Raw genomic sequence first — 23,186 nt, forward strand, 5'->3', positions numbered from 1 at the left:
CGAAATAAGGGGTGAAACGAAATCCACCTAAATTTTAACGGGTCATATATTCCTACTCGCTACGAGTTAAATTTTTCCAGCACCGCCGTTCAACTCGAAATAATTTTACGAACACAACGCAACTAACTGTGCGCGAAATATGAATTTACAATCTGAAAGGCCGACCGCATTGAGCGGGCATGTATTTTTCTACTTATTAATTATAGGAGTGTAAGATTTATTATATTATATTATATTATATTATATTATACCTATATTCTAAAAGAGAGAGCGCAAATGAATAGTAAGGGCATTTTTGCCTTTTCAACTTTTTCCCTCCATTTGCACAACAAAGCCCCCCACTTATACCTATATTCTAAAAGAGATAGCGCAAATGAATAGTAAGGGCATTTTTGTCTTTTCAAACTTTTTTTCCCATTTGCACAACAAAGCCCCCACACTTTTTCCAAAAAATCAAATCGACCCCCATACAGGGGGTAAAGTGTCAAATTATCATTTTCATAAAAAATTTTAAATAAACTCCACCCACATATTCAACGGGCCATATCTTATCGCTCGCATCGAGTCAAATTTTTCCGACACCATCTTAAACTCGAAATAATTTTAGGAACACAATGTCACTAGCTATACGCAAAACGGACGCTTTTTAAAAAACGCTAAATATTTGAGGTATTTTTCATACACGTTTATTTTGCGTTATATTTTTAAAAATCGACATTTCCATAGCGAACGCTGAGATGCACATAAGTTGTTAATTTAAAATACGATTTAAATTTTTTACGAGTTATACCTTTTAGTTCGACTCGAGTTGCGCTTCAACGACATCATCGTTCGCCGCGAAATAATTTTACAAACTAAACGCAATAAAATACATTGAAAACCGAACCCCTTGCGCAAAGCCACACTAGTTTGCGACTATATGCGAAAGGGGGAAAGGAGTAGGGATGAGCAAAAATCCCGAAAAACCGAAACCGAACCGGTACCGGTACCGAAAATCGGTACCGATAGGGATTCGGTTTCGGTTTCGGTTCTTGGTTTTAGGGATTTTCGGTTTCGGTATTTTCGGTATCGGTACCGGTTCGGTACGGGGAAACCGATTTTGGAACCGAATTATGAAAACTACATAAACTTTTTTCGTTCTTTTCTTATTTCTTATGAACGATTATACACTAAATAATTATATGTTGGTGTTGATCAGTTTTCTCACATAAATTAAATATAGATGTAATTAAAAGTGATTCTACTGATTAGTTGCTACTCACGAATTTTACAAACAATTTTTTACCAATGTTTTGCTCACTAATTGTTTGTGGACGTAGACATAGTTAAGAGTTATGCTAGCTTCATACAAGAATGAATCACACAAATATATAGGCAAATAAAAAAAGTTACTACGTAAAAAACAACTACTTGCCACTATAACTCTATATATTAAGAAGTGATGGAATGAAAATAATTAAAGTTACTTCTTGAAATATTATAACGAACAATAGTATGAAGAAAAAATTAAGTTACGGTGCCAAAATCCTTCTAATTGGTAGTGAAGGTAGAATTTTCCGTTCCATTCGGTACTATACCGAAAATACCCGTACCGGTACGGGTACCGAACCGGTACAATTTTTTAAATTCGGTTCGGTATTCGGTTCTTGATTTTGGGCAATTTCGGTATCGGTATTTTCGGTTTCGGTACGGTACCTGTACCGATCTCATAAATAGAAAGGAGGGAGTAATTAATCTATGTTTAAAGAAACTGGTTGACTAGTTGAACTAAGGATGTAGCTCAGTAACTAAAATTTCTTGTTTAAACTTAAACTCGGCAATAATCTGCTAAATCCATTTGAAATTTGTTGAATCCCAACCGAAGTATCCCCACTCTCATCTACCATGACTCAAAGTTTTACCCTAATTTGTGTTTTCTTACTGCAATTAGTAACCCTAAATACATGTGTTTTCCCAATTACAGCTTCATCGTTTGATCATAGGTACAACGTGGGAGATAATGTACCTTTGTTTGTTAACATAGTTGGGCCCCTCAACAATCCCAGGTTAGTAATTTGTATTTTCATATTTATTTTTTCATTTTGATTATATGAAGAAAAACATTGGCATACAAAAGATTTATCGTTTTTAGTGTAATTTGATGAGTTTCGTGCTATGAAAATTTGTTGATATATGGTCAAAAAGGAAAAAAAATCGTATTGCCGATATAGAAATTTGCGTTGATCTTGATGTAGGGACTTCAGTCGTTTAAGAATGTTGTGTTGTTTATATTTTAAACTATGTTGTTTTTGTAGAAAAAGGAATTATAGTTACAGTTAACTTGTTAATTAAGAATGTTAAACCAGAAAGATTATGAAGATAACTACTTAAACGAAATCGACTTCAGTTTTGGTGTTGAAAACACTAGGCTTAATTTTTTGAAATTAAAAGTGGATTATTGGCTATGAGATATATCAAGGAGCACTTTATTTGGATATTGTGCTACTTACTATATTGGGTGTTCAAGTTGATGATTGTGTGTTTCTATTCTTAATTGTTCTATACCGTAACCATCAAGGCATTGCCTGAGTGGTATAAGCTCTGGGTTGGATCTGAGTCCTAGTTGGTGCAGGTTCGTATCTAGGGGAGGTTTTCTCAAGATTCTGTTGTTGTGGTGGATAAAGGTGTATGCCCTAAGCCACTCGGTTCAATCCAAAGCACACCGGTACCCAATGTAGCGATGGTGTGTGAAGAGTTTTCTCCTAACGCGTGTGTGGGTGACTGATGAGAGAATTCGATGTCAAAATAGCCGTTAAAAAAATTGTTCTATACGGAGTATATTATTATATCTCTGTGTAATATATTGGAATGAAGAATCTTCATTATGACAATTGAATTTGTTGGGAATTCACAAGAACATATCGTTTATTTAAAGTTTAAGCTTGATTTGTATGACTTGCATAGTTCATTCATGTAGTCAGTTCTTGAATTTACAGTCCATCGTTTTACAACCCATTTTTTTTCTGATTTGTGTCTTGTGTGAGTTCTTTAATTAACGGAGACATGAAATTGTACTCAATTTACATTGATTTTTTGGTTAAAGATTGTTGTTTTGATATTTCTTGCAGTGAAACGTACAGCTATTATGATTTGCCATTCTGCCGTCCAGGTTAGCATATGCAATTATTTTCAGGCGAGATTAGTTTAAATTATTCGTTACCATACATGTCATATGTTACCTGATATAGTAACGCTCGTTGTCACACTACAACAAATTTTTTTTATTATTCAATCGATTTTTTCTTAATTGTTATGTAGGTAAAGTGATCCTAAAGAAAGAGACACTAGGGGAAGTTTTAAACGGAGATAGACTGACCAATACCTTATACGATTTCAAGTTTCGTAAAGATAGAGTTGACCGAATGTTGTGTCATAAAAACCTCAAAAGAGATGACATAACAAAATTTATAAACGCTATCAGTAACGACTTTTACTTCCAAATGTATTACGACGATCTTCCATTATGGGGATTCATTGGAAAAATGGAAGATGAGATCTTTAAAGGTGACGGATCGGGACCCACATATTACATATTCAAACATGTCCAATTTGATGCTTTTTACAATGGTGACCAAGTTATAGAAATACGTGCTTTTAGTGATCCAAATCATGCGGTCGATATCACCGATGAAACTGAAATCGAAGTTAAGTTTACTTATTCGATAACTTGGAATGCAACTTTGATTGAGTACAAGAACCGAATGAACAAGTACACGAGAGCTTCATTGTTGCCTACACAACGGCAAATTCATTGGTTTTCCTTCATTAATTCTGTAGTCATCATTGTGCTTTTGATGGGATTACTTACAATGTTGTTTATGCGTCATCTGAAGAATGATCTGAAAAAGTAATATGTTAGTTCTATTGCGTTTTATTAGTCAAATAAAAATTTGAAATCTTTTTATATGTTCAAATTTTTTTATTTTTTGCTTGCAGATATTCTAGTGGAGATGAAGAACAAGAAAAAGAAGTGGGTTGGAAGTATGTTCATAGTGATGTATTCAGATGTCCTCCACGAATGGCGTTGTTTTGTGCCGTTTTAGGCTCTGGGACCCAGTTATTGACCATGTAAGCCACTTTCATTCTTAAAACATCCTAAATCGTTTTGTAAAAATTAAAATTATCATTTGGAAATGTGCTCACAGTGATATTTTGTCTTTTTTACAGAGTTTTTCTGTTATTTGTATTGGCTTTTTTTGAGGTCTTATATCCCTACAGCCGTGGAACTATATCGACTTCTCTTGTCGTGCTTTTTATTCTTACCGCCTCAGTGGCTGGATATAGTGCAGCTTCATTTTTTGGTCAATTTTCTGACATCGGATGGGTAAGTTTTTTTTTACACTTGAAAATAATAATTATACCCCTTTGGTAAACGCATTGAACGTTGAAAATTTTGAAAACAAATTTGGAAAATACCGCATTTAATGCTAATACAATAGGTTGAAGGCGGTTTTGATTTTAATCAGCTTTATCATTCCCGATACAATTTTTTATCCAGTATTTAGTCTCTCAAATTGGTTATTAAGTAAGTTTTTCCAAATCACAATAAAGTGTTTTGAATAAATGTGATTTTATGCAGTTAAAATATACTTTGGTCGACCTTCAACCCGTTTGATCCTTTTTGACCCATTTCCATATATGCCGATTTTTTATTAGATTTGGCTAACGACAGCCCTTAGGGCTGTTGTCAACACGCTTTAGATTATTGTACATCTTGATATCTGCCAGTTAGAAAATTATGGATAACCGCCATGTACAATTATTTTAAGCATGTTAACGACAGCCTTAGGGTTGTCGATAGCAAAATCTTATTATTTTTACCCATTTTTGATCTATTAGAGATAACCCAGTTTGCTTTCATAAGTAATACATCCAAATTTGCCACCTTTTTTACTCAAAAGCCATAATGTACCTTTTTCTTGACCGAAGTACATGTGATGGTCTTTTTTACATTTATTTTCTTGATTCACGATAAAAATGTTATCTTTTGCAGGAAAAATGTGTTCTTTTATCTGGGATACTCTACACTGGACCACTTTCCGTTATCATGCTTCTTCTTAATACGGTTTCCGTATCATTCGGGGCTACTACCGCACTCCCGTTCGGCACCATATTGGTGATTTTACTTGCATATACGATAATTGCAATTCCACTGCTTGCATTTGGTGGGATAATCGGATATCGTTTAAGGTCAAAGTTTCAAGCACCTTCAGCTACAAAAATATCCCCGAGGGAGATTCCTCTGTTGACTTGGTATAGAAGGACTCCGGGTCAAATGCTAATCTCGGGTCTTTTACCATTTAGTGCCATCGTTCTTGAGTTGCATAATATGTATGCAACAATTTGGAGCCATAAAATCTTGACTTTACCGAGTATTCTGTTTATAACGTTTGTCCTTCTCGTCGTACTTACGTCGCTTTTGAGTATTGGGTTGACTTACATCCAGTTGACTGTAGAGGATCATCAATGGTGGTGGAGGTACGTTATTGAGCTGACTTTGAACGTTTTAGTCAAATGTATTATTTGTTTTAAAAATATTGGGATTATGGAACAGATTTTAAAGAAACATCCGTCAATCTTATTTGTGATACCTTTTTAGGATTTCTTGTAAAGTCAATGTGTGGTCTTGATAACCAATTTATCCTTCACTTGTGAAGCAGTTTCGTCGATTAATAAAAGTATTCAGTGACACTTGCTAAAAACACCCTACTTGCCAAATTAAAGAATTAATTTTGACTTTGTGGTCAAAGGTAGCACCTTTCTATCTAATATTGATTGGATTTTAGAATTTGAAAAAACAAAATTTGTCTACTCGAATCTGTTGTGAGTGTTACTAGTCAAGTCTTTTTCTTTCTATAATTTATGAAGTTAGAAGTTGAAAATGTCTCATAACTATGCATATATTAGGCAATTTTACTTTTGCCAATAGTAATCCTTTTCTTGCTGTAGATCCTTTATTTTTTATTTATTTTGAATTAACCAAAACTGTTCGTTTTGAACAGATCTGTTTGGCGTGGAGGCTCAGTTGCTATCTTTATGTTCGGGTATTGTATCTACTACTATTCAAAGTCAAACATGAACGGGTTCCAGCAGTTGACGTTCTTTTTATGCTACACCTTTCTATTTTGCTATGCATTCTTCCTGATGCTGGCTACAATAAGTTTTCGCTCATCATGGATCTTTGTGCAGCATATATATAATGCCTTGAAAAGTGAATGATCCCTTATTATATACCTTATATATTGACCATATGGATCGGTGTGTTTCCTGATCTTGCGTTAAATGTTTTGTAAACGATGTGCCATGAAATTGTTGTAGCCAAATAGGCTGAGGTTATTTGTTATTCTTATGTAGATCTCTCATGGTTCTATGTGTTCTTGTTTCAAATTTTGGTCTTTAGCAAAGTTAATTTTGGGAGGTGTATGCTCACACTTACAACACAAATGTGTAACAAAGGCATTGTACCTTGTGTGTGATGATGTAACATTTGTTGTACTCATCAAGAAAATGAGTGCATTTTACATCCTTTTAACTTTTGTTTTTGTAGTTTGCCCTCTATCTATTATGGATTGTTATAGATATGAGTCATATCTATAACTAGGGCCGTAAATGAGCTGAGTCCGAGCTCGGCTAGGCTCGAGCTCGGCTCATTTAAATTTTATAGAGCTCGAGATCGGCTCGGTTCGTGGCCTGATAGTTTAAGCTCGAACTCGTTTCGTTTGTTATTTTACAAGCTCGAGCTCGTTTTGAGCTCGACTCGTTAGTTATAATTTTTTTTTTTTTTTTTTTTTTTTTTGTATTATTTAATTTTTTTATATTTCAAATTCATTGTATTTGTAATATTTATCAATATATAATAAGATTTAATTTATATATATATATATATATATATATATATATATATATATATATATATATATATATATATTTTGACATCAGTTTGGGATCACCTAGGGGGACTTAATCACTCACGCGTCCATCTCCCGTAGTTGCATAACTCACCCCTAACTATTGCCCTGGAGGAAACCGGGACTAATTTGAGAGCATGGCCAGTAAAAACCCCCCCTCCCCGCTGCCCCCGCACTAAGCGAAAGGCGATCTGGGAGGATACTTCAGGTCAAGGATAATATTGAGTGCAATGTTGCAGTCCAGCGGAGTCGAACCCCTGACCTCTCGCTAAGAGAGGCATGCCACTACCAGATGTGCTACAACTCAACTATTATTAATATATAATTAATTATTATATAACTTTATATTATATATTATATTATATAAATAAAATTAAAATTAATATATTGTGTATATAAATGAAAAGCTCGTTTAGGCTCGCGAGCTTGTTCGAGATCGAGATATGAAGCTCGAGCTCGGGGGCTCGTTTACTAAACGAGCTTCAAATTAAGTTCAAGCTCAGTCTCGTTTAGGCTCGGCACGAATTAAGGTTTTTACAAGTCGAGCTCGAGTAGCTCGACTCATTTACAGCCATAGATAGGGGTGTTCATCGGTTCGGTTTTCGGTTTGTTCGGTTTATTCAGTTCGGTGTATTCGGTTTTGAAATTTTTTTGGGCAAAACCGAAAACCGAATTCAAAGTTAAAACCGAACCGAACCGAAAACCGAATTCGAATTCGGATTCGGTTCGGTTTTCGGTTAAAACCGAATATTATGAAAAAATTGAGAACGATGGTAGTTTAATTGTGGCGTCACTGTTGTCTTAGTTATTTATATCCTAAAACAATGACGTACTATTAAATTATAAAGAATTCGATAATTTATTAATATTTATAGTTTAATTATAACGTTTACTGCTTCTGTTATTAAGAAAAAGAATATAATAATTTGAGTAACATAATTATAATGTGAGCTATCAAATTGTCATATGGCTGAAAACATATTTTATTGATTGGATCCCAAATTATAATGACATTAAAACATAAATATAGAAATTAAATATTTAAAAATTTTGAATTCGGTTTTCGGTTAAACCGAATTCAGAATTTTCAAAACCGAAAACCGAACCGAAAATCGAATTCAAATTCGATTTCGGTTTGACTCGATCCGAAAACCATTTTTCAAATTCGGTTTGGTTTTTTTCCGGTTTGGTTTCGGTTTGGTTTTCGGGTTCCATGGTTTCAAACCAAATACTGACCACCCCTAGCCATAGATATGAGTGGTGATTTGAAATTTTAAATGATGTCAAATTTACTTTGACATTGCAAAACAATACCGATTGTATCAATGGAATGTGATATAACGATCAACAAAACAAGTGTTGTGTGCAAAGTAATCTTAATGTGCTTATGTGCCAACAATAATGTAACCCGAATTACCAACTTATACTCCGTAAATAGGTTAGAAATTAAACCACATAGTTGGTCCTTATATCATGATATGGGATTCAAACTTCAAATTGGTTCAAAAACACACATAATATCACATGTGACTTAACTCCATCTTTAGGTTTCATATAAGGATACAACCATGGTTCAAAGTCATTCGGAAAATGCATTAGTTAACAGAACTTGATCAATCTCACATAAACCAAACTAAGCTTTTACGCGAAGTTGGTGAAACTAAGTAATACTGGTTATACAGATACAGATTCATAAGGTTTGTCCCTTATAAGATCTCTAAAGATTAAAATAACAATCACAAAAGGTGATCCAAGCAAATGCATGTCCTCATTCATCAGTTGGTCTTTGTCCCAGAACCGGAATGTCCTCGTATCGCTTCTGCGTAACAATGAAAATGTGTTGGATATAGTAATCAAATGAAGAAATGGTATAACAGCAAAATAAGGTTACACTAGCACAAACTGTTACTTCAGAAGATAAATTAATTGTCCATTTGCAGTTTCAAGAAACCTCTATTCTTAGAACTAAATAGAGAATAAAATCGAACAAGACTTGATCTTAAACTGATGCTTGACACAGCAGTTTCAATCATGCATGTTAATGGTCATACACACCAACACACATACAAATACAATCATACATAGACATGGATATACACAAAGATACTAATATATACACATGCATTATTGTTTACTATATGTCTATACATATAAGCATGTGCATGCATGTATACATGATTAATAATACATGTCTATGTGTGTGATGGAGTTCCTCCTATGTTTTCCTCACGATATTCCAAGAGAATAGAATCTTGAGTTAACGAAGACCGGAAAAGTTTTTCTTATTTATTCTGATACAACAACAACAACAACAACAACAAAACCCAATACCACATGAGTGGTGTATGGGGGAGGTGAGATGTAGACAATCCTTCCCCTATCCTAGAATAAAAACAAGTCATTTCTCCATTTAAATTAAATGATACACGCAGATATCAACCATCATTTTTCCATTCATCAATACGTTTGTGAAAACACGCATGGCTAATAAGCCAATAACTATCTAAACAGAGACTCTATATATCTAGATTCATTATGTGACTCCTGGGCATCTGGGTCCAAGATTAAACGTTTAACTATCTAGGCGCATCAAAACATGTGTATTATGTTGATGTTTTATATCAAACGAACAGCATTATGGCAGTTGTATATAAAACGTCAATATGCAGGGCGTATATAACCAGCTAGAGGAGATGCAACAGTATGTAGTTAACTTGTTATCTATTTGATATAGTTATGTTTGGTTTGGGAAGGTGTGAAGCATAGCTCTTTATAAATATAAATAACTAAATAAATAAATGGAGAAAAACAATAAAATCACATAAAGTCATCTAAGTCGCTGTTAAAAATTACCCCGATATTCTTGCTCTCCCATATTTTATGAACTCCGTAATCCACAGCCTGAAACAAGTGAACCACACAACTCCATCAGTCGACGACGTTAAACAAACAAAAGCTAACACAAACAGCCTAAACTAGAAAACGGTACAAAAAACAACTTCGACATATATTCCAATTATACAAAATATTAAATCAACAACTCCATTAGTCGGAAAAACAAGGACATTTCATTGCCATTCATATTCAGTTCATAAAACGCGGTCTATATCTCTGTGTTTGTTTCTGACATTTGCGCTGATATCATAATCCATAATAATCCATAACAATAATATCACACTCAAAACTCAATGCTAACATAAAAACTTTTGATTGTCCCCTAAAATTAACATGTCATATAGTTTTTTATATAACATCACAATATTTAAAAAAAAAATTGTAAATTTCAATAATTTTTAAACTACTTGGATACAAAGTCTCGAGATCTATATTTACTCTAGATAAGAAAGCGCAACTTTAAGCCATAACCATTCTGAAGATATGCAATCCCAAACACTAGTTCACAACAATAAATTACACAAACGCCTAAATTTCATCATGTCTAGCCAATACAAAATCCCTAATTTAGGGCACAGAGAGTAAAATTCTACGATGGATTTCAAAAATATGATGAACAATTAAATGGAATCTCAATCGGATCTATAAATTAGTTATTAGGAGTAGTAAAGAGGAATTGGTAGTTAAAGGTAATGATAAGTTGACTAAGAATAAAAATCATATAATTAGAAAAATTAGGGCTTATATGATTAATAAGAATATGAAAAAGAGCAATCGGATCTGTAATTTAGTTATTAGTAAAGAGGAATTAGTATCTAAAGGTAAAAATAAGTTGACAAAGAATAAAAATCAAATAATTAGAAAAATTAGGGCTAATATGGATATGATTAATAAGAATAAGAAAAGGAGATGAGCGATGACTAACGCGTTCACCGAGGAAAGCACCGGTGATGACGAAAGTGACGTAAACGGAGTTACGACGCATAATGAGTTTGTAAAGTCCTTCGAAGACTCCACCGCTTCTGCGAGCTGCCGTACTCATGATGATTGATGATGACGATGGTCAGAGATAAGGGGAAGAAGAAATGGTGTTTTTGGTCACGGAGTGGCGACGGTTTTGGACTTTTGGTGGCGATAGTTTACCTGGTCAACTAGAGTTGTGTATTACTAGTTTTTCAACAAGTGGGGAGGTTAGCTTGTTGTTTTAGTTGTTAAAAATATTCTATAAATATACTTTCTCAAATTTTTTGATATACTCCCTATACACATTTGCGTCTCACTGTTGAATATATACTTTCAAAAAGTATATCAATATCAACATTTCGCTACTGATTACTTGCTAAATCGATAAAGTTATTTATTTAACATTTTTTTCATTTTATAGGACTACAAATAGGTTATATATACTTTCACTTTTTGTTCCAATGTAAGCTATATACTTTCAGTTTTTGTTTCGATATATCACCGAAGTGACATGACTATTTAGAATCTACGTCATCAATTGTTTTCGTTGGAGGTAAAAAATGTATAATGACTTATATTGGTACACTTTTTGAAAGTATATAGCCGATAATAAGACGCAAATGAGTATATGAGCGACATTAGAACATTTGAAAAGATATATAACCTATTTGTAGCTATAACCCTTAAAAAAAATTGGAAAATATTGAGGTTAAAGAAAGATAACTGAGGCTTTAAAGTGAAAGTTGAGCTAGGACTAAAGGCGGATGAAAGAAAATATGAGGGGTAAACCATAACTAATGAAGGCATGTAAATGAAAAATTGAGCGAGGACTAAAAGCGGATAATTGAAAGTGGAGAGATTAAATTGGGAATTTTTAATTTAATAATGTGACGTTTGTAATAATGAACTCAAGCTTAAGGAGCAAACCAGAACCCCAAATGTGGTACCTACTAACCTCTATCTATGTCCATATCTAAATCGTTATATGCTACCAACCATAATAATAAATTTTTTTCAACTTCATCTTCTTCTCCTTCGAGTTAGGGTTTACTTAATTGAAGCTTCAAGTGCTAATGAATTCGTGGTAAATTCATGCAATAATAATTGAAAACCGCAAAAAAATAAAAATAAAAATAATATATATATATATATATATATATATATATATATATATATATATATATATATATATATATATATATATATATATATAATTGAAAACGTATATAATATATAAATTTTTTTATCAAACATTAATTGTATTCCTACAAAGTTTCACTTTAACGTGATGTTGGCATTTAAATTTACTCAAATCAGTTAATTATACATCATAAAACTTTTTTGACCATTTTGTTGATTATAAATCCCAAAATAAAAAAATAATCTTAAGTGTGGCAAAATAAATTTTATGTTGTATGAACTTTTGACACTAAATGTCAATAAATTTTGTCCACTAATATATATAATGCTAAAAAAGTTTTGAGTATTCATGTTTTAAATAAACATCATAAATAACGTCAAACAATGAATCATATTATCGTATTTCCAAATTATATACTACTTGCGTCCCAAAAAACTATCTAAGATTGACTTTTAAGGGTTTTCTTTTATCAACTTTTACTTTAGATATTTTTGTTTATACAATATAATCTTTGATGAAAATTATATGAATGAATTGATTGTTAAATGTATTTGTAACAGACTGAAACCGGGATAGTTGTAAGTTGTCTATTTTGCCCTTAGGGTTTGTGTTTAGTCTTAAGTGCTTTTATTTTAATTATTTTATTAGTGTTTTATTATAATTGTGTTGTGACCAGTTTGTGACAAGGGTCCCAGAACAGGTTGGTTTATTTAATTTGGACTCCGTTATGACCGCCTAAGGAGATACGAAAAGTTATCAGATATCAGATAACTGGTAAATACCCGTGTGTTGTGGGGTATGGATTTTAATACCCACTTAAGAGTGTAATCAGCTTCTATCTTCCCATTTTCTAGAATTATCTCAAAACAAGTACGTACCTAACTTCATTTCCTCTCAAACCCTAAATTAATCCAAGCTAGAAATTGGATTGTAAGGCTTTAAGGATTGATTCTTATCATCTTTGTGATCATTAATCCAGGTTTGTTTACTTGAATTTGTGTGTTAATTCTTAAAGAAATTGGGTTTTTGTGTTAAATGGGTTTTTGAAAGAAATTAGCTCAAATCTAGTTGTTTAATGTTTAAAAACATTAATTGATGTTAGAAATAGGTTGTATATATGTTTAGTAGCTTCCATGTGCTTAAAATTTGATCAAAATCGCTCAAAAATCGAGTTTTGGGCGAAAAATGTTCGAAATCAGCAACTCTTGTTCGAAACCCAGTTGCTAGAGTATTTTGCTACATTATTGCTACAGTACCCGAGTTGCTACAGTGTCACTATTTACTACAGTCCCGAGTTGCTACAGTGTCACTATTTGCTGCAGTACTTAGTTGCTACAGTGTCACTATTTGCTACAGTACCGAGTTGCTACAGTGCCACTATTTGTCACAGTACCTTTTATGAAATTGAGACGGGCGTAACTTTTAAAACGTAACTCCGTTTTTGATGAATAAACTATCGTTAGAATCGTAATAAAGAATACTTTTCAATGGTGAAATTTTAAGAAACTAGATCAAACTGTTTTTGGGCCAGAAAAGGAGTTTTAGTGTGTATGTCGTGTTTTGCACGCACATGTATGCCATTATTGAATGGAGTCATGATGTAGACTCATAAAATTATGAATATATGGTGTTATGACCTAGTTTATAGTATGATTTGATTATACTATTGATTGAGATATGTATATTGACTTCGTTGTGTTGTTCTCAGGTGATAAGAACAATGAAGAAGCTCAGAAGTAAGATAACTGAGCTGTAGCTGATAATCGGTGAGTAGGTCTATCTCCGGATAGAGTTTAAGTAGCATATCATGCTACTGTGGTTGACTCTTTTACCATGCATAGTGTAGAAATTGTCATGTTAGAATAATATAGTATGTCTGATGTTGTATGTGATTTATGTGTACACTGTGTGAATGGCACCAGTCGGGCTTAGGGAGACTGGGGACTCGAGACCGTGCCTAGGAGAGGTTAGAGTCCGTATAAGGTCAACTGTGCCTAGAGGAGGTTGGGTCCATAGGCTACTGATTGTAGAGTATAGTGTGAACGATGCATCCCCTGCATCTGGATAACTATACTATGAATTGAGTAGCAGGGACTATCGGTAGACTCAAGTCCGATCAGCTAGGAGTCGTGTGCTCGTACAAGCCGCCGATCCTCATATTATCTTATTGTATGCTAGTTGGTAGTTAGCATGTGTTGTTGTTAGTATATAGCTTGTGTGTGACTTAAGCTATATCTGTTAGATAGATTCCATTCACTTAGCGGTGCGCTAATCCCCCACATAATTACCCCTTGCAGGTTTAGGTACTGCTAGTCGGGATGCGTGCTGATGCAGAAGACATGTTTGACAACCCTACTCTGATGTGGACTTTTGTTTAAATCATGTTTTGTAATAACGTAACACCGTTGTGTAAACTTAAACTTAATTACTCAGATTAATGTAATGACGCGACTTATAGTGTGTTTGTTAATAAAGTCTTCCGCTGTGTTTTAAAAAAAAAAAAAAAAACAATTTTCCGGTGTTACAAGTTGGTACCAGAGCATGGTTTGGCAGCAAATACGTGCGCGTATTTTGTTTCCAAACCCTGAGGCAAGTCAAACATGTCTGTGGGAGTGGGGGCTAAGTGAAAATAGGATATACGTGTGTTAGTTGTGATTGAACTAACTGTTATCCACTAAGATTTTGTGTGAGATGTTTTGTAGCACAGGTATGGCTGATAGAAACGCAACTGGCCCCTCTAACCCCGGAACATTCAGAGCACCAGAAGAGGGTGTTGAATCGGATGATGATCAGAGTAGTTACATCCTTCAGTTAGAAAGCAAGCTAAAAGAGGCTGATGACAAAATTAATGAGCTTGAATTGGCGAGGCATTCTGGAAATGATGATACACCACCTGAATTCCCAACAGCGCAATCCCAAACGATACCTAATGTGCCCCAGAACCAGTTTCAGAATCAAATACCTAACCAATATTATATGCCACCACAAAACACCTTCACTTACCAAAATCCCATGATGATGAATCCATACCAAATGCAAATGTTCCAACAACCTTACATGCAACCATCCAAAAGGTGTACTTATAAAAAATTTTGTGATTGCAAACCCTCCGAGTTCTCTGGAAGTACTGATCCTACTGTAACTCTCAATTGGTTGCGAGAAGTTGAAAGGGTATTTGAAGCGTGTCAGTGTGAACCCGAGCTGAAGGTAACATATGCTAGTAGACTGTTGAAAGGTAGGGCTATGATTTGGTGGGATTCTTTGATTTCCAGTATACCGAAAGAGCAAGTGAGTATGATCACATGGGAGCAGTTTTATGGGAAGGTGTGTGAACTGTGACGACCCAGAAATTTCTGATCAAATTTAAACTTAATCTTTATATGATTTCGATACGATAAGCAAAGTATGTAATGTTGAGTCTAGAAAATTTTGGAACGATGTTCATATATTCAATTGACCTTCGACTACTCTCGACGATTCACGAACAATTAATTGTAAATAGATATGTGTGTATGTATATATAAATAATAATTCGAAATATAATTTGAAGAATTATATGTCGTTGTTATTAAAAAATAAAAAAATAAAAATAGGATATTATAATATATCTCTATATATAAATAAAGTATATTAAAAATAAATATTAAATGATTGTAATACTCGTTTGGTGTTTCGATTAATATTAAGCAAGTTAAATTCAAACTTATGTGATTTTAAAATAAACGGTGATACAAAAATGAGTTCTATAAATTTTAGGCTTATTAAAAATGTATTTAGGAACTATTTGTTAAGTTTTAACATTTTTTATATTTCACTCATAAATGAGAGGGACAGTTGATGTAATTTTTATTTAATAATTAATGACCAAATTTTATACCATAATGACTGAAATAAATAAAGGAAGTTAATTTAAAAAATATGGGATTTTTCTGAACACTTTTGTCCGCCACTGTGTATCAATAAAGCACGATATAATACTCCGCGAAATAGCGTCGGTAATAAAAATTCAGTGGGATCCGATGGCTACACTATGTTTGTTCTTTTCAAATCTCAATTATGCACATTCTTTTCAAATCTCAATTATAGGAGCATTATTTATAAAATCACATGCATGTTCATTTCAAAATTCAATTATAACTCAATTATAGAAGTATTATATATAACATCACATCTATATACATTCATTTGACTAACCCTCAACCTTGATCACCTCTGCTGATCGACTACTACCTCACCACCGCCGGAACAACCATCATATCACCGCAACAGCCGGCCAACTGTATCTCCCACCACAACCACCCCACTCCTTCCATCACCCCTCTCTTTCTTCTTCTCCATCTGCCACCACCCATCAAACAAGACAACCACCTACACCATCGGCACCCCACAGCTCCACCACCATCGCCAACACCACCGTGATCATCTCCATCACCTCCTTCTCTCTATATTTTCTTTTTCTCTCTCACTTGTTGCTACAATATATATTTCTAATTCATAGCCTATATCGACATTAAATAACCACCATAGATGCAAGTATAGCGATTGTTATTCCCTCTTAAACCCGTTCGATCAAACCCTCAACAAACCCTATCAAACGAATTCTAGATATTTTTTTTTCCTATCTGTTTCAAACTCATGACGTGAAGAACCAACTACAACAACCATTAAAATTACATGCAACTTCTATCTTTCTAAATTAATTTCTGTTTTTGTTCGCTAGTTAAACCCATCGAACTTCCACTTTCTTTGTTACTAGTACTACACAACAAAGTTATATAAACTAATGCAACTTGTGTAAGTCTTTTTCCTAGTCATCGACAACCTTTAAACAAAAGATCCCCACTTACCTTTATTTATTTTGCTAGTGGATTACATGCAAATTTTTGGATTCAATAAAGAATGGTCCAAATATTTAACACAAATGGGTTAGTAAACGGTCAAGAGATGCTTGTCACGACCCACTATTAATTTCTCGCGATATATATAAATATACTTTCTTTCTTGATGGACCAAGAAGATAATTAGCGATGATTAGATAATGATAAGGGTATTAAGATAGTGATATCACAGAATTAAAGATGATGTTAATGGTGATGAAACTCATTGCATAATGATGATGAAGCCGTGATTTTAGATTAGGATATAGATGACGATAAGAGGATTGTACAGCAAGATACAACAACGATGATTATGATATTGATGATGATGATGATCGTAAATAATGAAGATGATGATCGATATTAGTGATGTATGTGATGATGACAATTATGTTGATAATGATAGGTATATACCGAAAGATATTGATAAGGGTGGTATGATGATGATGATTGGTTATGTGGCAATTAAACTGTGATGATGTATCGTGTATATTTTTTAAACTCCTAACTAAACGTACCAGTCCCGAAACCCATAGATTGAAGTTGTATCGAGCTTCCACTGGGCTGTTATGTTTTTATTCTTATTGGGCCGAAGTTATCATGTATTGGGCTTTTAATTCATGAATGGATAGAGAAATGATGGGCCGAGATCAGTTTATAATTTCTGTTGGGAAATAAATCAAAAATGTAAGGGACAGACGAGTGGTTAGGCGTGTTTGGTGATTTCGAGAGGTCTTGGATTCGAGCCTCGTCTGGGGCATTCTTTTTAGAAAAGCTTCTTAGAGGGTATACACTCTTATTATTATTATTATTATTATTATTATTATTATTATTATTATTATTATTATTATTATTATTATTATTATTATTATTATTATTATTATTATTATGATTATTATTATTATTATTGTTATTATTATTATTATTGTAATTTATTAATGATATTATTACTAAATATTATTAGGATTATAATTATTTTTATTATTACCATATTACAAATAAAATGAACATTTTTAATATTAGTAACTTTATTAATTTAATTGTTATTATGAATTTTATCCTTTAGGTATTAGTTATCATTAATATTATAATTATTATCGACTAATATAAGCATTATCATTATTACTATGTAAACACAAATACTAAGATAAAAATTATTATCATTTTGTTTTTAAGTAATATCATTATGTATTATTAATGTTAATATTAGTATATTAATATTGATTTGATATAAGTATTATTACGATTAGAATCATTATTATTATTATTATTATTATTATGAAAACAATACAAACTATAATTTCTATTATTAATATTAGTATTAGTATCATTTTAGACTTATTATTATTAAAAAAAAAATATTATTATTAAGCTTGCCATTAGTAATAAAATTGTTATAAGAATTATTAGTAAGTCTTATTATCAAAATTAGTATTTTCATTATCATTATTATTAATACTAGTATAGTATTATTAATTATCATTATTTTAATCACTACTAATATTATTTTAGTATTATTATAATTGCTATTTTAAGAAACAAATGAAATATATACATATAAAATATATCAACTGATATATACATATATATTTTATCATATAGAAACTTTAATATAAATTATTATTATTAACATGTTATAACGAAAGATAAACACTAGTTGAATAAAAATATGTAAATTAATCTACATCTATATAACAAATAATTTGACAAACATATTATTAATAATAATATATATGTTTATTTGATTACGATTATGTGTGTTAATATATATATATATATATATATATATATATATATATATATATATATATATATATATATATATATATATATATATATATATATATATATATATATATATATATATATATATATATAAATGATATAGGTTCTTGAATCCGAGGCCAACCCTGCATTATTCAATATAGTCATATGTATTTTTACTACAAAATACATTAGGTGAGTTCATTTAATTTCCTTTTTACTCTTTACATTTTTGGGACTGAGAATACATGCGCTACTTTTACAACTGCTTTATTAAATGCTTTTGAAATACATTTTGAACTGAGAATACATGAAATGCTTTTATAAATGTTTGATGAGATAGACACAAGCAAAACATTCCTCGAATGAATTATGTGGACGTGATAATTGCCACCATTGAATTATGTGAACATAATAATTGCCACCATTGAATTATGTGGACATGATAATTGCCACCATTGAATTATGTGGACATGATAATTGCCACCAGTTGATGTGAATGTTATATATCGAGAGAATGATTTTATACACAGGTTATGTGTATGTTATTTTTGTGCACAAGATATGTGTACGATTACTATAATTTATGAAAATGGTTTCGTACACGAGAAAGATGTACTGTATTTAAAAGATATAGCATGTACATTACAGGTGGGTATAGGATTCGGGCCCATTTGTACCATGCAGAATTTAAATTTTGTGGTCTATCAAAATGATGAATTTTATTATTTTATGATAAACCTATGAACTCACCAACCTTTTGGTTGACACTTTAAAGCATGTTTATTCTCAGGTATGAAAGAAATCTTCCGCTGTGCATTTGCTCATATTACATGGAGTCGTTCATAGCATATAGATGTCAGAACCTCGCAATGGGACCAACTGTTGAAGACTTCGTCCAGATGAATTAGGACGGGTTGTTTCAGTTGGTATCAGAGCGGTGGTCTTAGTGAACCAGGTCTTGCATTAGTGTGTCTAACTGATAGTTGTTTAGATGCATTAGTGGATCTGGACTTCGACCGTGTCTGCATGTCAAAAGTTTTGCTTATCATTTAGTGTCAAAAATTATTTGCTTATCATTCTTAAAGTCTAGACACGTCTTACTGCCTCTATTGCATAGACAGTGTATAGATAAATTCATATCTTAGCGCACCTGTTATTGTTAACTTTGTCTGACAGCTTCCGTAGATTCCTCCGTAACTTATGGGATTTTAGTATTATATATGCATATGTAAATTATGTATTGCAGGGTACTAATCTACATCCTATAATCTATTTCTTATCGAAAATCCTTCATCTGATCGTACGAAATGAATCCCTCAACCAGTTCAAATTCCTCGGATTCCGACAGCTATTCCGATATGGAGTTTCACCTAAGCTCCGAAAGCAGTGTCACCAAAATGAATCAACCAATCATCCATCCCCAATTCATCTGATGGGTTCGTAGTCGACTTAATCAATGGAGACTCGCAGAAGGCTATCCCTTCCACTAACCGAATTCACCTCTTGGTGAAGAACCTGAAACACTTACCGGCGAATCAGTCCGAAACACCATTTTTACCCTCAATTCCAGGATATCTCGTAACTATTATATATTATCCACAATTCTAAACCTTATTCATCCGCTTGTCCCGATCGACAATCATCCCGGAATAATAGAAGAAGTCAACGAACTTCGCGCTCGAGAAATAAATTTGGAGAATATGGTGCAAAATTTACCAGCCTCGGCAACATCACCGACATCAACAGTACCATCAATAAACTGCACCAGTACCATCAACAATCCATGCCTCAACATCTCATTCTATACCTCGAGTATAATCATCGTTCTATGTATCGTTCTACATCATTTATCTTCGTTCGACATGATGGTTATGTAACCTCTAATGTTTTAGAGATTATGTACTCTAGTTCTAAACGTAAACCATGTAACATCCCGCGTTTTTCCGTTAAATTTATTTTAACACCGTCTTTTTTTTTTAAATAATATCTTTCGTCATTTAATTTGGCATCTTTCGTTAACTAACGTTCATAATATCCTCGTTATTTAATTATAAGGTCATCCGTTACTCGAACGTTTTTAAAATATTCGTTGGGTTAATTCCCGCACCCGCTTTGAAACTCGAGGGACCGAGATTGCCAAATGGGCAAACTAGTTGACTAGGTCAACTAGTCAACCCACTTACCACATCCATTCATTTCATCTCCACCTCCCACCTTCATCCTCCTCTTTCTCTCTACTTCCCATTTTTGAACTCAAAACCCTCAAACATAAAATCATCATCTAAATCCGATTGGAGAAGCAAACATCAAAACAAATTACATTTTCGTGATCCTCTCTTCATCCTCTACATTTTGATACCAATATCATCAAGTTTGGGTAACATTTCTAAAACACTAGATTTCTTTAAATTCGTGTTCTTGACTTATAAAGTTGTTAATTAGTGTCTATGGCTCATCGTGATGTCGTGTATGTAATTTGTATGCTCGATTCGTTGTTTTTGGTGTAACTAGTTCATTATGAAAATTTGCTTGCTAAATCTTTGATTTTGAATGATCAAATGTTGTTAGATTGTTAAAGTGCATGTTTTAAAAGTGTTACTAGTATCATTAGCTTCGTTTTGATGTATAGGTTGATTAAGGAAACTCCAAGAACATGATTAGTGATTTTGTGAACTTGGATTAGGGTTTGATAAGCTTTAGATGAACTTTTGATGCACCAAATGCTATGAAATATTGTAGATAAGAATTTTGTTGCAATGTGTGTATGATTACCTTCGAAACGGCATATCATACATGTAAATTGGTTGCCCGAATCATAAAATGCGTTTTAGAACTTGAAACTTTGATTATGAACGTTTAATGCGGATTTTGGTTGTTGTTAGTGATGAATTGCTTGATGAAATGTGCTTAGTTGTTTTCCTTGTCAAATTACCTTTCTAATGATATAGGTTATGCGTTTTAAGTGTTTTCGGTGCATGAAATGTGTTATATTGTATTTTGGTTCGTGACTTGGACCATTTTTCTGCAAACTGCATGATTCCCAGGTATTGCGCGCCGCGCATTTACCCACGCGCCGCGCAGAATCAGAGATCCCAGATGTTTGCCTTCTTGGTTGAGTTCTGACCAGAAATTGCACTTGGGTGCGCGCCGCGCAACCCAGTGCGCGCCGCGCAAAAGCCCCAGGCCACTCTCTTTTGTTTTTAAATGTCACAAAAATGTTTCCGCTTAACTAAAACTCCGTTTAACATGAAACTTGACTATTAGGCTCTTATATGACTTCTCGTCTTGGGAAAATTGTCGGATACCCGACCCGACCCCGTTGACTTTGACTTTGACCAAGTTTGACTTTTAGTCAAACTTAACCAAACGATTATACAATCGTTCTAACATACTTAACTACTTGTATCGTGCATGAAACTTGACAAATTGATTCACATGCTATATTAATCGAGTCGTAACGAGCCATAGGACTAATTGAACACCTTTGACCGTTTGTGTTTACCGTTATTGATACAACCTATATGTTTAGGTCAAGACTAGCATTGTTTCTTGCACGTTTACTTGTCGAAGTACTTTGTGGTTCGTGCATACAAGGTGAGATCATAGTCCCACTTTTTACTCTTTTGAACTTACTTTTGGGATGAGAAAACATAAACGATTCTTTTGAACTAAGTGAACACAAGAACGGGAAAACAAACATTCTACATACGAGTTTAGAACGAAAATCCTCAATCCGATTATCATTAGTTACATCAGATGGTGTAAGCGAGAACTTATGTTATATGGCCATATGGGTTTGACAACCCTCATCTTTGACGGTTCGCTACCGTTTACGGATGAAATATATTTTCGAGAATCAGTGTTTGTTCTAGCACTATTGATGGGGTATTCAACGGACGGAATGTTAAGTTTTGATAATTGGGTGCTCGTGAATATTAACTTTTAGAATGTGTTACTATTATTTCAACTTTGCAAACCTTGTGGTTCGACTTACTTACTTTTAATCACTTACTTACTTAAACCTATGATTTCACCAACGTTTTCGTTGACAGATTTCTATGTTTTCTCAGGTCTTGCACGATATGTGATACATGCTTCCGCTCATTATTTGATACTTGCATTGGATGTCGAGTATACATGCATTACTTGGAGCGTCTTTTGACTTTACTTTAAACCGTGTTGCCTAGATTTCAATTGTACTTATAACCTTGTAACTTAACTTTTGGTTGAACAATCCTTTTAAACTTTAGAAACAATCTTTATGTTAAAATGAAGGCGACATATTTTGGTCAAACGTTGTCATAAAGACTTCTGACCAGGCAATGGGACCTACGTAGACGACGCCATCACTTGACGATTTGTCGGGGTCGCCACAAGTGGTATCAGAGCCTTGGTTGTAGGGATTTAGAGTTCATTTGTGTCCACCCCGATTCATAGGGTACATAGGTGAATCTAGACTACAACCGGCATATAGACTGAAGTAGGAATTACTTGACTATTTGTGCATTTATACTCGAACTCTTCTATCATATCTAACTCGTATTCGATCTTGATCTTACGTTGATAAATTTTGTTGATGCGCCACCTTGACTTTAT

General features: G+C 33.2%; 2 protein-coding genes across 2 annotated transcripts; one reads left to right on the forward strand and one right to left on the reverse strand.

Moving 5' to 3' along the window:
* Positions 1-1,766: 1,766 nt before the first annotated feature.
* Positions 1,767-6,463, forward strand: LOC139844106 (transmembrane 9 superfamily member 5-like). The gene is made up of 7 exons (XM_071834319.1): positions 1,767-2,045; positions 3,108-3,148; positions 3,298-3,886; positions 3,976-4,107; positions 4,207-4,363; positions 5,033-5,517; positions 6,042-6,463. Exons 1-7 carry the CDS (start codon positions 1,885-1,887, stop codon positions 6,256-6,258), a joined length of 1,782 nt encoding a protein of 593 aa, XP_071690420.1. The 5' UTR covers positions 1,767-1,884; the 3' UTR covers positions 6,259-6,463.
* A 2,053-nt stretch (positions 6,464-8,516) lies between these two features.
* LOC139844107 (cytochrome b-c1 complex subunit 9, mitochondrial-like) lies at positions 8,517-11,034 on the reverse strand. Its single transcript, XM_071834320.1, has 3 exons — positions 10,768-11,034; positions 9,801-9,848; positions 8,517-8,766 (listed from the first exon to the last, which is right to left on the reverse strand). Exons 1-3 carry the CDS (start codon positions 10,882-10,884, stop codon positions 8,716-8,718), a joined length of 216 nt encoding a protein of 71 aa, XP_071690421.1. The 5' UTR covers positions 10,885-11,034; the 3' UTR covers positions 8,517-8,715.
* Positions 11,035-23,186: the final 12,152 nt, after the last annotated feature.

The sequence above is a fragment of the Rutidosis leptorrhynchoides genome, chromosome 4 (assembly GCF_046630445.1).
Source record: "Rutidosis leptorrhynchoides isolate AG116_Rl617_1_P2 chromosome 4, CSIRO_AGI_Rlap_v1, whole genome shotgun sequence".
Classification (NCBI taxonomy): domain Eukaryota; kingdom Viridiplantae; phylum Streptophyta; class Magnoliopsida; order Asterales; family Asteraceae; genus Rutidosis; species Rutidosis leptorrhynchoides.